The sequence below is a fragment of the Phodopus roborovskii genome, unplaced genomic scaffold (genome assembly GCF_943737965.1).
Source record: "Phodopus roborovskii unplaced genomic scaffold, PHOROB, whole genome shotgun sequence".
NCBI classification, from domain to species: Eukaryota; Metazoa; Chordata; class Mammalia; order Rodentia; family Cricetidae; genus Phodopus; species Phodopus roborovskii.
In genome coordinates this window covers 10776511-10789252 of record NW_026126407.1, presented here as the reverse complement: position 1 = coordinate 10789252, position 12742 = coordinate 10776511, and the positions used below count along the sequence as shown (strand labels likewise).

Sequence of the window (12742 nt, the reverse complement as noted above, 5' to 3'; positions counted from 1 at the left end):
ACAACAACAACAACACACACACACACACACACATACACACACACAGAGAGAGAGAGAGGTCTATTTCATTGGGCATAGTTGCTCATTCCAGCACTTGGAAGGCTGAGGCAGGAGGATCACCACATCCATATTCACACACATTCTGAGGTAAGAAGAGTCCATATTTATTCAAGAGAGGAAGGCCAGCATATAAAATTCTCATTGCCCGAACAAGCTAGGTAAATCTCACTCAACCTTAAGATTTTTGTCAAAGCACCATTCCCTGAAGCCTTTCCTGACTTCAAAGCAGGTCTCCCCCTCGTTCCTAGAAGATGACAAGCGTATCTTGTCCTACTTCTAAGGGCCTGGGTTGACAGACTCTTGAGAAGACAGAGGTGAAATGGCACAGATGCGGGGGCGTTCAACACGTCCCCACGCGAAGAGAAGCGGAGTGTCAAGTTTCCCAGGCCACGGGCGCGCAGAGCGGCAGCTGCGGGGCGGAAGTGCATCCCCGGAGCCGTTCTAGGAAACCCGGAGGACCCCGCGCGTCAGTGGTCTAGGGCACCGTGGGCATCGCGAGGTGCACTGGCACATTCCAGGGAGCTGACCGGCCCTCGCCAGCCGGGCAGAGATGGGGTGAATTAGGGCGAGAGCGCCAAACAGGGAAGCTGAAATGAGCAAGGGGGCGTGGGCTCGCTGGCCACCTGTTCTTCCCACGAGTGCGGCCCGCGCGGATTGGCCGCGGTGCGGCTCGGCACCGGAAGTGGCCGGTGTCGGTCGCCCGTGACACCAGACAACAGCTGCGGTTCTGTGCGCGCCGCGGTGCAGCGCTCCGGGCCCAGCGGAGTGAGCGTGGGTGGCATCCGCTAGCGGTGAGGCCTCTCTGGTTCTGTCAAGCCCCGGGGAGGAGGGCGCCGGGCTCCAGGCCTCCAGCCAGAGTCCTGAGCGTAGGCCCGCCCCTGACTCTGCTTTGCTGTGTGACCTTGGACTTTATGGCACCCTTACTCACTTGCACACGGAGAGGGTGGAACCTGGGCAGTGTCAGGGCTCGTCCCCAGTTGTCCTTCTAGGCCTTGTCAGTCAGGAAAACTGGAGAAGCAGGGTCCGATGGGGCATGCTTAGGACCTAGTTTTTTTTTTTTTTTTTTTCCTTTCTTTCTTTGGTGTTCCATTCCCTAACTACACTGATAGAACGTTTGGCGAGCAAAAATCGAGGCCCCCCACAGCATGTTGTGACCAATGCTGGCAGACAGGATAATGGCTTATAAAGAAAGAAGACAAAATTGGGGGTGAAGAAAGATGGGTCAGCGGTTAAGAACACTTGCTGCTCCTCCAGACAACCCTGATTTGGTTCCCAGAACTCATTCAGGCACCTCATATCATTTATAACTCTGACTCTGGGGGGTTGGCTCCCTCAGACACCTGCACTCATGTGCACATGCCTATATGCAGAAACACACGCCTACATATAATTAAAAGTAATAATAATAATAATAGAGAGGGAATTGAGCACAGCCTTAACAGAGTTCCTTTGATCCTGGGTACCAGAGGATGAAGATAAGATAGTGTCTTCGGAGAAATAACTTTGTTTTTTTATTTTTATTTATTTATTTTGAGATAGGGTCTCATTGCCTAGCTCTGACTAGTCTGGAACTCACTATGTAAACCAGGTTGACCTCAAACTCTCAAGAGATCCACCTGCCTCTTTCACCCAAGTGCTGGGATTAAAGGTATGTGCCATCATGCCAGGCAAAGAATTTACTTTTATAAGTAATTGTTATGTATATATACATATATATACATACATATACATATATACATATATATACACATACATGTATATAATAAGTTATATATCAAACACTGTCCAGTTAACCCTGAAGACAGCTGCAGATTTGTTACCCAGATAGCACACAAAACTTGACTTAATGTTTACCTGGTATCAGAAATGTGCTAATCGCTGAGATTGACAAGATGAATAACACCCTCCTTGCTCAAGATCTAGAGCACTGGTTCTGAACTTGTGGGCAGGGTCACAACATTTTGGGGGTCATCTGATGCTACTGGAAAACACAGATATTTACATTATGATTCATAACATCAAAATCACAGCTATGAAGTAGTAATAAAAATAATTTTATGGTTGGGGGGGTCACCACAACATGAAGAACTGTATTAAAGGGTCGAGCATTAGGAAGGTTGAGAACCACAGTGCTAGAGGAAAGCAAACAAATAATACGGTGGCATAATGGCTACACGAAGAACTAATGTTTGTTAGGGCCTGCAGAGCAGCAAACAATTGGGACTGTACTATTTCAGCTGCATCTTGAAGATGTTTGTTAAGTGCACAGGTGGGCAGTGGTTTTCCAGGAAGTGAGGATAATTGTTTTCAAAGGCAGAGAAATTTTAAAGAGTGGACGGTGATTGGACTGCAGGACACTTCACATTTGCAGCTGTCAGTTGTTTTTGGAGAATGTGAGGCAGATGTGGGAAAAGGAAACAGGTTTGATCATGAGAGCATTGTGAGCCATAGGAAGCTTTCATTCTGGAGGCCTTGAGAGGAGCAACAAACAGGAAGTGACATGGGAACTGTGGTTCAAAGAGGTGAGAAAGGGTCTAGTGGAAAACTGGCTTCAGAGGACCAAGGACTCCTTCCTGCAGATGTTAGTGAAGACTTCAGGAGGAGCTAGCTGGTCCTTTTGCCAGATGAGTAATGGAATTCACATCACTCTGGCTTAAAAGTACGTGGTGCTTTTAAGTTTTACTAGTCACTGTTCATTAATAGGTATGTGTGTCAGAACTTTCTGAATGAGGTTTTCTGAGATTTTTTTCTCCCAGAGTGCATTGCAAAGACCATTCTGCCTTTATTTAAACAAACAAAGCAACTAGAAGATGATGAGCTGGGCATGCTACCACATGTCTGTAATCCCAGGTACATTGGAGGCAGCAGCACTGGGAGTTAGAGGTCAACTTTGGAAACATAGTGGGAGCTTGTCTCAAAATAAAATAAAAAGGAAGCAGGGCATGATGGCACATTTGTTTAAGCCCAACACTTGAGAGGCAGAGGCAGGCAGAGCCTTGTGAGTTCCACACCAGCCTGGCTTACATATCAAGTTCTAGACCAGCTGGGACTACATATTGAGACCCTGTCTCAAAAAACAAACAAAACCCCCAGAAGGGCTGGAGGTGTAGCTTAATGGTAGAGTCTGGGGTTCCATCTTTAGAACTTGGGGCGGGGGGCACCATCAAAACCCAAACTATAAGATAAGCAACTGTAGGAGACATGAAGATTTGAAGAAGGCCATCGGAGAGGATTTGGAAACACATAGACACTGAAATACTAGCTCCTGAAACCTGTTTTTGCCTGGGTATTAGAAAGACATTTATCTGTGAAAATAATTCTTTTATTTCTTTGTTTATTTTTGACATAGCGTGTAACCACGACTGGCCTCAGATGCATGTCTTGTCCTCTTAAGTGCTGACATTAATGACACTAGAAGGGAACTTATGCAAGACAGTACTTCCCAAATGAAATAATGCCATAGATGGACAAGATAGCTAACAGCTAGGCATGGTGACACAGTGCTTGGGAGGCGGGACAGACAGAGCTCTGTAAATTGCAAGCCAACTTAGTCTGCAGAGTGAATTCTAGGCCAGCCAGAGTTACATAGTGAGACTCTGCCTCAAAAAAGAGATAGCCATCTATAATTTTGAAAGATTTCAACAAGAAAGGAAAAAAAAATCTAGCTTTGGGATCTTTCCTTGCTCTTTGGGAAAATAAGGAGGTGTGTCTAGCTCACTCAGAGGGAGATAACAAAGAGTTCCCAAAGCTTCAGGGTTCTAGTGAGACCAAGTTTTTCTGGTGGGTATCTCCCCAGGGTAGGTGGTGGTGGTCACCAGCGTCTTGTGTCCCTGGAGGCTAGTTAGAGAAAAGGGCAGTACAAAGGCCATCTGCAAAACCACGTTTCCTTCCTGCGTCAGCTGACTCATCACATCTGTCACTTGGGTTCTTTATTTTTCATTGTTCTCCAGTTTTCTTACCCCTTAAACTTGTGTCTCTATACTAGTACCACCCTCTAATATGAACATATTCAATCTGTCACCAGAGAAAACCCATGACCCTCATATTTGCAGGGAATCTATTTCTCGGTCACTGTCACTATGTTTTGCTTTCTTTCCTTTTCTTTTTCCTTTCCTTTCCTAAACAGGGTTTTTCTATGTAACAGCACTGGCTGTCCTGGAACTCCATCTGTAGCCTCGAACTCACAGAGATCTGCCTGCCTCTGCCTCCCAAGTGCTGGCATTAAAGGTGTGTGCCAACACCACTCACCCAGTTTCTAGTTTTTAAACTACAGGATCTTTCATTTTGTTTTGAGGTTCTGAGATCAACCCCCACTGGGGCCTTTTGTGTGCTGGGTAAATGCTGACACTGGTCTATGGTCCCAGGTTTTGGTTTTGGTTTTGAAACAAGGGGGGAGTGGGGCTTGTTAAATTGCTCAGGCTGGCTTTCAGAGTAACTGGGATTCCTAGCATATGCCACCATACCTGGGGACGTTAGATACTTTTCCGTTCCTTCTGCCACTGCCTTGGTGACTTCTGTGTGTGACATTATTACTGTGGCTCTTCACAAACCATTTTTTACTCTGGTGGCTGATTTCTCTTCTCCACTTACCCTTTTGTTTTCAGAGGTTGAATCAGAAACAATCTATTCTATTCAAGTTATGTTAATTTGAGGAAGGTTTAGTAGCCAATTGTTTGTGACAGGCTGGGCAAAGTACTGAAGGATTGTGTAGAATAGATTCTTTAAGAGGACTTTTGATTGAGGAGCACCAATAGCTTGAGGCAGTGTCCCAGGAAGGAACCAGGAGAATAAATTCCCTGGTCATCCCCTCTCCTGTCTTCTGTTGGGTGTCCTTATTGGTAGAAGCATCTGGAAGCTAGAGGTCTTGGTGTGTGCTGTACAAGTTAGTGTTCTTGGCCAGAGAACAGGGTGGAAAAAGGTAGGAAGACCTCAAGGGGTTGAGGGAAGTAGAATTAATACCATAACAGTTCTCCTTACCATTAATTTCAGATTCTAGATTGCTGTCCAGTCTGTGATAGTTTTCATGCTATATTCATGCTGAGTTCTCTCAAATCTGTGTCTAATATGGACTATTTTAAGCTTTTAGACCAATATGAAAACTACCTCTATATGGCTATCTCAAAACCTATTTTGTCCAAAACAGAGCTCATTCACCATCTTCCTGCTTATACTAGCTATCCCTTTAGTATTCCAAATCTTGGTGTATCATTATCCATCTAATTATCATCACTCAAATTAAATGTGATCTGACATCGTCTTTGATTCTTATGTCTTTTGTTTTCTGTTTTTTTTGTTTTGTTTTAATATTTAGTTTTTTAAAAGTACAAGTGCTTATTTGTATGCATGTGTATCATGTGTATACCTGGTTCCCGAGGAGACCAGTAGAGTTATAGATGGTTGTGAACCATCCTGTGGTGCTAGGAACTGAAATCTCAAGTGTTCTTAATCACTGAGCATTCGCTCCAGCCTGGCTCTTACTTACATTTATTATCATCACACACTTAGTGTTACTCCAGTCCTTTTCTTTTCATTCCTCCACCACCATTGCCCCAGATCTCACTTCTTTTAGTCTGGACGGCTAGCCTTCTAACCATCACATCTCCTGTTTCTAGTGCAGTCACTAAAGGACCACTACTGTGCATCTACCTAACATTCTGTTTTGAACAGAGACTATGCCACTCCTCCACTTCAAATCTTTACACAAGTCCACTTTTTAAAAGGGTTCCAATCTGTAATTGCCCCCTAAATGTCACCTTCTACAGTTTGTGTTTTCATTGATGCTCGTTTGCTGAAATGAGTAAGTGCTCTAACCTAATGGAAGAGCCATTTTAGGATTATTTCTACATTGTTTGCCGGCTGACTTGTCATTTGGGATTCACTTCTGTGGCAGGGACAGTGAAATTCCCAGGACTATTGTATTATGACTTCATATAATAATGTACCTATACATTTTTTTTTTCTGACACAGAGTTTCACTATGTCCAATCTAGGCTCAAACTCAGGATTTTCTACTTCTGCCTTAGAGTACTAGGATTACAGACGTGCATCACTATGCCTGAGTATAATTTATTTTTTGAAGCAGGCTCTCTATGTAGTCCTGGAACTCACTATGTAGACTAGGCTGGCTTCAGAGCCCCTGTGTCTTGAGTGATGGGATTAGAGGCATGTTTCACTATGCCTGGCAATAATACATTTTTAAAAAGAGCCATAATGCCTTAGCAAAGGCATTAACTTATTCTGTATTGCATAAAGAAGTTCAGAGGCAGGCATTGTGGGCTTGGTCTACAAAGTAGTCAGAGACCCCAGCTCAGATTCCCAGCCTTAGAGTATCCTGGTGTATTCATAACAAAGGTGATGCTCTAACTATCATATCATGCTCCAGAAATAGTGATTTCCTAGTAATGCTGTTTTCCTTTGCACATCACCATTTTATTGGCCAGAGTTTGGTCGAATGACTAATTATGTGAAGAAAGCCGAGGAAAACATGGGTGCAGACACACACACACACACACACACACACACACACAATCACAACATTATTATGTTGTGAAGTGGGGGGAAAGGAGATAAGTGGCTGGCAACTAAAAACATTTGCTACTGGTTTTTAGAAGCTTAAAAAAAAGTATGCTTTAAGAGTCAAGATTTAAGGTCCCTCACAAAAGGGGAAAGGGACAGATCTGAGCATATTGGCACCTGGGGGTGGGGTGGGGCAGTGAGTGGAGAGGGAGTTAGGAGAAAGAGAAGGGGAGGAAAGGAGACTATGTGGGACCAGGAAGATTGAGGCGGGGGATGAATAGATGAGAGCAAGGAAAGAGATACAATAATAGAGGGAGCCATTATAGGTTTGAAGAGAAAACTGACTCTAGAGAAATATCCAGAGACCTACAAGGATGACCCCCAACTAACAATCTGAGCAACAGTGTAGAGGCTACCATAAATGCCCTTCCCTGATAATGAGATTGATAACTAACTTATATGCCATCCTAATGCCTTCATATAGTAGCTGATGGAAACAAGCAGACACCCATAGCTAAACACTGAGCCAAACTCCTGGAATCTAGTTGCAGAGAGGGAGGAGTGATAAGCAAGTGATAAGCCTGGTCAAGACCAGGCTACAGAAACCCACAGAGTCAGCTGACCTGAACAAGGGGGAGCTCATGGAACCCTAGACTGATAGCTGGGAAACCAGCATTGGACTGACCCAGACCCCCTGAACATGGGTCTCAGGTAGAAAGCCTAGGCAGTCTACGGGACCTCTGACAGTGGAACCAGGATGTACCCCTGGTGCATGAAAGGACTTTGGGAGCACATTCCCCATGGAAGGATACTCCCTTAGCCTAGAGACAGGAGGGAGGGCTTAGACCCTACTCCAAATGACTTGACAGATTTTGATGATCCCTCCTGGAAGGCCTCACCTTATATGTGGAGTGGGTGGGGAATGGGATGAGAGGGGTATTGGGGGGCATGGGAGGGAGGGAGAAGGAACTGGGATCTGTATGTAAGAATATTAAAATATATTTATATTTTAAAAAAAGATTCAAGATTTGACCTGTGTTGAGCCAGGAGTGGTGGTGCATGCCTTTACTCCAAGCACTCAGGAGACAGAGACAGGTGGATCTCTGTGATTTTGAGTCTAGCCTGGTCTACAGAGCAAGTTCCAGGATAGCCAGGACTACTTAGTGAGACCCTATTTCAACTCTCCTCAACACTCCCCAAATTTATTCAGTGTTAAGAAAAGTGTACAAGCCTGCCATTGGTGGCACATGGTTTTAGTCCCAGGACTTGGGAAGCAGAGTCAGGCGGATCTCTGTGAGTTCATGTCCAGCCTGGTCTATAAGAACTAGCTCCAGGACAGCCTCCAAAGTCACAGAGAGACCCTGTCTCAAAAAAACAAAAACAACAACAACAACAAAAAACAAAAAGAAAGAAAGAAAAGTGTACAAAAGAGAGCGGATCATAAAATTAATATGTAGAGATATGCAGTATTGCCCCATATAGAACATCTGAGTAAATGAAAAGACAGAAGCAAGATGAATATAACACCAATGTCAGGGTAAGTTTGAGTATACATATACATATACATGTACATATACATACACATACACATACACATATACATATACATACACATACACACCATACATACATGGTTTTTAGAGACAGAGTTTCTCTGTGTGGCCTTGGCTGTCCTGGAACTTGCTTGGTAGACCAGGCTGGCCTCAAACTTAAAAAGATCTGCCTTCCTCTGCTTCCCAAGTGCCTGGCAAGTTTGGATATTTTATTAAATTACACTAAAATTTATTTGGAAAAATATTTGTGGAATAGATAATAAATATCAGAAAAAGGAAGACTTCTGAAAACCTCAACAACATTTAAAATGTCTTTTTAATTATTATATTTCACAGCATAGCCTCGGCTGACTTTGGTTATTATCTCACAGACTAGCCTTGGCTGGCTCTGGTTATTATCTCACAGCATAGCCTCAGCTGACTTCCAGCAATGATTCATCTGTCTTAGTCTCCAGAGTGCTGATCACATGTACCTGCCACCATGTCTGTCTCTTTTAACCAAGCTTCAAAAGGTTGATCAATTTGATGCTGGAGAAAAAAATAGACCAGCAGAGTTGAGTGGGATCCGTATGATATTTTACATTTGTAGGAAAAATAATTACTCAGTCAATGGTATTGATACAGTTCATTTGTCACTTGGGGGAAATAAAAGATGACCTTCTCTTCATCCAGATGTGAAGGGTGAAGAAGTTACCTTGTGCTGTTTATAGCTAAGTCACGTCAACCCTTTGCATAGGTGACCCATCTTCACTGCAGCTTGCTCTGTAGGGCTGTTGGGTAATGCAGAACTGAACTAAGAATATATCCTCTTATGTGCCTAATTCCTCTTACACTCAGAGGTTGTTTCTGTTAGCTTGCACTGCTTTTTTATTACCCCTTTCCATATACTCTTTTATTAATATGGCCATTAGTTTCCACAAATGTTTTCTTTGGCAACTTTTGAGTTTTGCCCTAACTCACTTAGTGTCATACAACTTCTGCCAGCCTCTCTTTACCATACATTTCCTTTTTCTGTCTTTAAAATTCTGCTTCAGATGTTTTCTCTCACTTTTTAAAGTCAGTGTCAGCTGTTTAGCATGTCCACCATGTAGTGTCATTTAGACAGGACACAGCAACTTCACATGCTTACCCTCTCTCATTTCAGGTTGTAACATGGGGACTGAGAAAAAGGAGGTGCTTCCCAAGGAAGAAATTCCTGCAGGATCCGAGCCACAGGGGCCAACATTAGAGAAACTTTCACAGGAGGTTTACCAAGTTCATGAGTTTGGAGCAGCAAGTGATGAAGACATACTAGAGGGATGTTTGAGAGAGTCCTCGGAAGAGCTTATAGAGCAGGTGTCTCCTCAGGACAGAGACTTTGCATCAGGGTTAATTATCTTCAAGAAGTCATCCTTAGGTGGGAAAGAGCAGGGTAACAGTGGGCACGATGGAGGCTGTGGTCCCCACCCAAGTGTGGTGGTATGCCATGGAGATATGCTGGAGCCCACTCCAGCAGAGAGGGCTAGTGCGTTTGCTGCTTCTGGCCAGAGCTTCATGGAGAGTGTACAGCTTCATAAAGCACAGAGGACGTCTGTGGGAGAAAAGCCTCACACATGTAAAGAGTGTGGAAAAGCTTTTAACCAGAACTCACACCTCATCCAGCATATGAGAGTTCATAGTGGAGAAAAACCCTTTGAATGCAAAGAATGTGGAAAGACATTTGGAACTAACTCCAGCCTTAGAAGGCACTTGAGAATTCATGCTGGAGAGAAGCCCTTTGCTTGTAACGAGTGTGGGAAGGCCTTCATTCAGAGCTCACACCTTATCCACCATCATAGAATTCATACGGGAGAAAGACCTTACAAATGTGAAGAGTGTGGGAAAGCCTTCAGCCAGAATTCAGCCCTCATTCTGCACCAGAGAATCCACACTGGAGAGAAACCTTACGAATGTAATGAGTGTGGGAAGACCTTTAGGGTTAGCTCACAGCTTATTCAGCACCAGAGGATTCATACTGAAGAGAGATACCATGAATGCAATGAGTGTGGCAAGGCCTTCAAGCACAGCTCGGGCCTTATCAGACACCAGAAAATCCACACTGGAGAAAAGCCTTATCTGTGTAACGAATGTGGGAAAGGCTTCGGGCAGAGTTCTGAGCTTATCCGTCATCAAAGAATTCATACAGGGGACAAACCCTATGAGTGCAATGAATGTGGGAAAACTTTTGGCCAGAACTCAGAGATTATTAGACATACTAGAATTCATACTGGGGAGAAGCCCTATATATGTAAAGAATGTGGAAAGGCCTTTAGGGGTAATTCAGAACTTCTTAGACATGAGAGGATTCACACTGGAGAGAAACCTTATGAATGCTTCGAGTGTGGGAAGGCTTTCAGGCGGACTTCTCACCTGGTTGTCCACCAGAGAATACACACTGGGGAGAAACCCCATCAGTGTAACGAGTGTGCAAGGACTTTTTGGGATAACTCTGAGCTGCTGCTTCACCAGAAGATTCATGTCGGAGAGAAACCTTATGAGTGTAGCGAGTGTGAGAAAACATTCAGCCAGCACTCCCAACTTACCATCCACCAGAGAATTCACACTGGAGAAAAGCCGTATGAGTGTCAGGAATGCCAGAAGACCTTCAGTCGGAGCTCTCACCTCCTCCGACATCAGAGTGTTCACTGTATCGAATGACCTGCAAACCAGGAAGGATTGTTGTGGAAAGGCTGAAGTCAGATTTCTTCATTTGCTCATAATCTGTACCCAGGTTCTTGGATCAAATGAAAGGACAGGACCTCCCTTGCCCATCCACTGCATTTGTTTTGGTAGCTGGCTGACAGTGATGAGGCAGTTTTATGAACTATTTATTGAGAAGTTTTCGTGTTCTGAATTAAGTCATAAAAGTTGTTTCAGGCCTTAATTCTCCTCTGTCCTTTCCTTCCTTCCTTCCCTCTCCACTGGGATCTGCACCCATGTCTAGCCCAAATAGTTGCTCTTTGTGAAAAGTGGGGACAGGACTCACCACTCCTAAGAACCACAGAGCTGACTCATTGTCTCCTGAGATGTTAGGAATTGGTGGCCTATTCTGTGGTCCACTGTGAAGTCTTGGAATACTTTAGTAAGCCCTGTCCCCCTTTTTTAAGCCTTAAAATCTTCCAGCCATGTTATCAACTTCCCTTGAACATGGCAACATTAATGAAAAAAGCAGGAAGCTTGCACCGTTCCACATCTCCTGCTAGGCTTCCTTGTTTCTTTCAAGAGGGTTCCATGAAAAGGAAACAGTTTACAGGAGGTAAGTGAAACCCTGGGGAAAGAACCAGAGAGAGTTTGAAGTCTGGTTACTGAGATGGACAAGAGGGTCTCATCAGCAGCTATCCAGTCCTAAGCTGTGCAAACAGAGTCTGCCACATGCACGTGGTCTCAAATCCTGCTGCCACCATCATCCTGTCAGGAAGTAGTGACCAGGATTGTGTGGCCTTTCACTGCCAGGCACCTGGCTGTGCGATGAGCTGGATAACCTGCCTAACCAGGCCTGGCTTTTCCAACATTTGAACTCTCATGACCACCCAGATGGGGGGCCTGATACTAGATGGAGATGTGACAGCCTCTTCTTGGCTTGTCTGATGGCCATAGAATTCTTTTTTCAACATCGCTACATGTCTTCTGTGTCTTCCACTTTCATGTTTCCATGTTTGAGGCAGGTAGTAGGGACAGAAATTTCACTAAAGAAAATCTAGCAGGCTTGGATTCTCATCGGAGAACTATCCCTTCAAGGAGGCCCTTGAGGTCCTGGTTTCACCTGCAAAATGAGGGGTGTTGAGTGAAATGATCTCTCAAGTTTCAGCCAGCCTCTAAGAAAATATACTAGTCACTAATTTTTTTCAGTACTTGAGTTTAAGTAACCCAAGGCTTTGTGTGGATGCCAGGCAAGCACTCCACCACCATGGCCCTAACCCCACTCCCCATGCAGAAACAGAATGCTGACGAGTGTCCATCTGTATTTACTATTAATTACATGCTGGGTGGTGTGCTCTCTGCTTACATTTTTTTCCCCACAATACTTAGATACAGTTTACATATCATCAAGTTCGTGGTGTTGAGTGATTTTTAGTAAATCAGAGTTGCACAATTTTCCTCAGTGCAAGTATTCTTGAGCCAATTTAAATGATGAATGAGTTTGGGTGGGACAATAAATGTTAAGTGATTCACAAATGATCGTATTAAGTCTAGTGACAAGACTCCAGTGGTCTATTAGCCACTGTGCTGTGTGAGATAGGCTCATTCACTACTGCCTAATTTTAAGCCCTTTGCACACTTTAGAATTACCAGATTTGAATGTAAAGATTTTAAACCATGTTTTTGCGAATGTGACTCATCACAGCCCAGTTCTGCAGAGCAGTCTTGCTCGGGTTTACGCACTTGGCTCGAGAGAAAAGTGGTAAAGTAAGCAGCTGCTCACTCCATCCTACAGCTTTGCGGGTAGCTCCTGCTCTGCTGTCAGACCCTGGCAGGAGAAGAGCTCTGGCTGCTTCCCTATGGTGGTTACCAGTGCAGTGTGGTCTCGTTCCTTTCTGATTCTTTGCTCAAGCTCAATGTGAGCTGTGCCAACACCATCACCAAGACATCATCTA

The 12742-nt window shown here is 44.2% G+C and overlaps 1 protein-coding gene across 1 annotated transcript; it reads left to right on the top strand.

The window, feature by feature from the left end:
• The first annotated feature begins 659 nt into the window (after positions 1–659).
• Positions 660–11018, top strand: Zfp3 (ZFP3 zinc finger protein). The gene is made up of 2 exons (XM_051180119.1): positions 660–851; positions 9274–11018. The coding sequence occupies exon 2, from the start codon at positions 9282–9284 to the stop codon at positions 10803–10805; it is 1524 nt and encodes a 507-aa protein (XP_051036076.1). The 5' UTR covers positions 660–851; positions 9274–9281; the 3' UTR covers positions 10806–11018.
• Positions 11019–12742: the final 1724 nt, after the last annotated feature.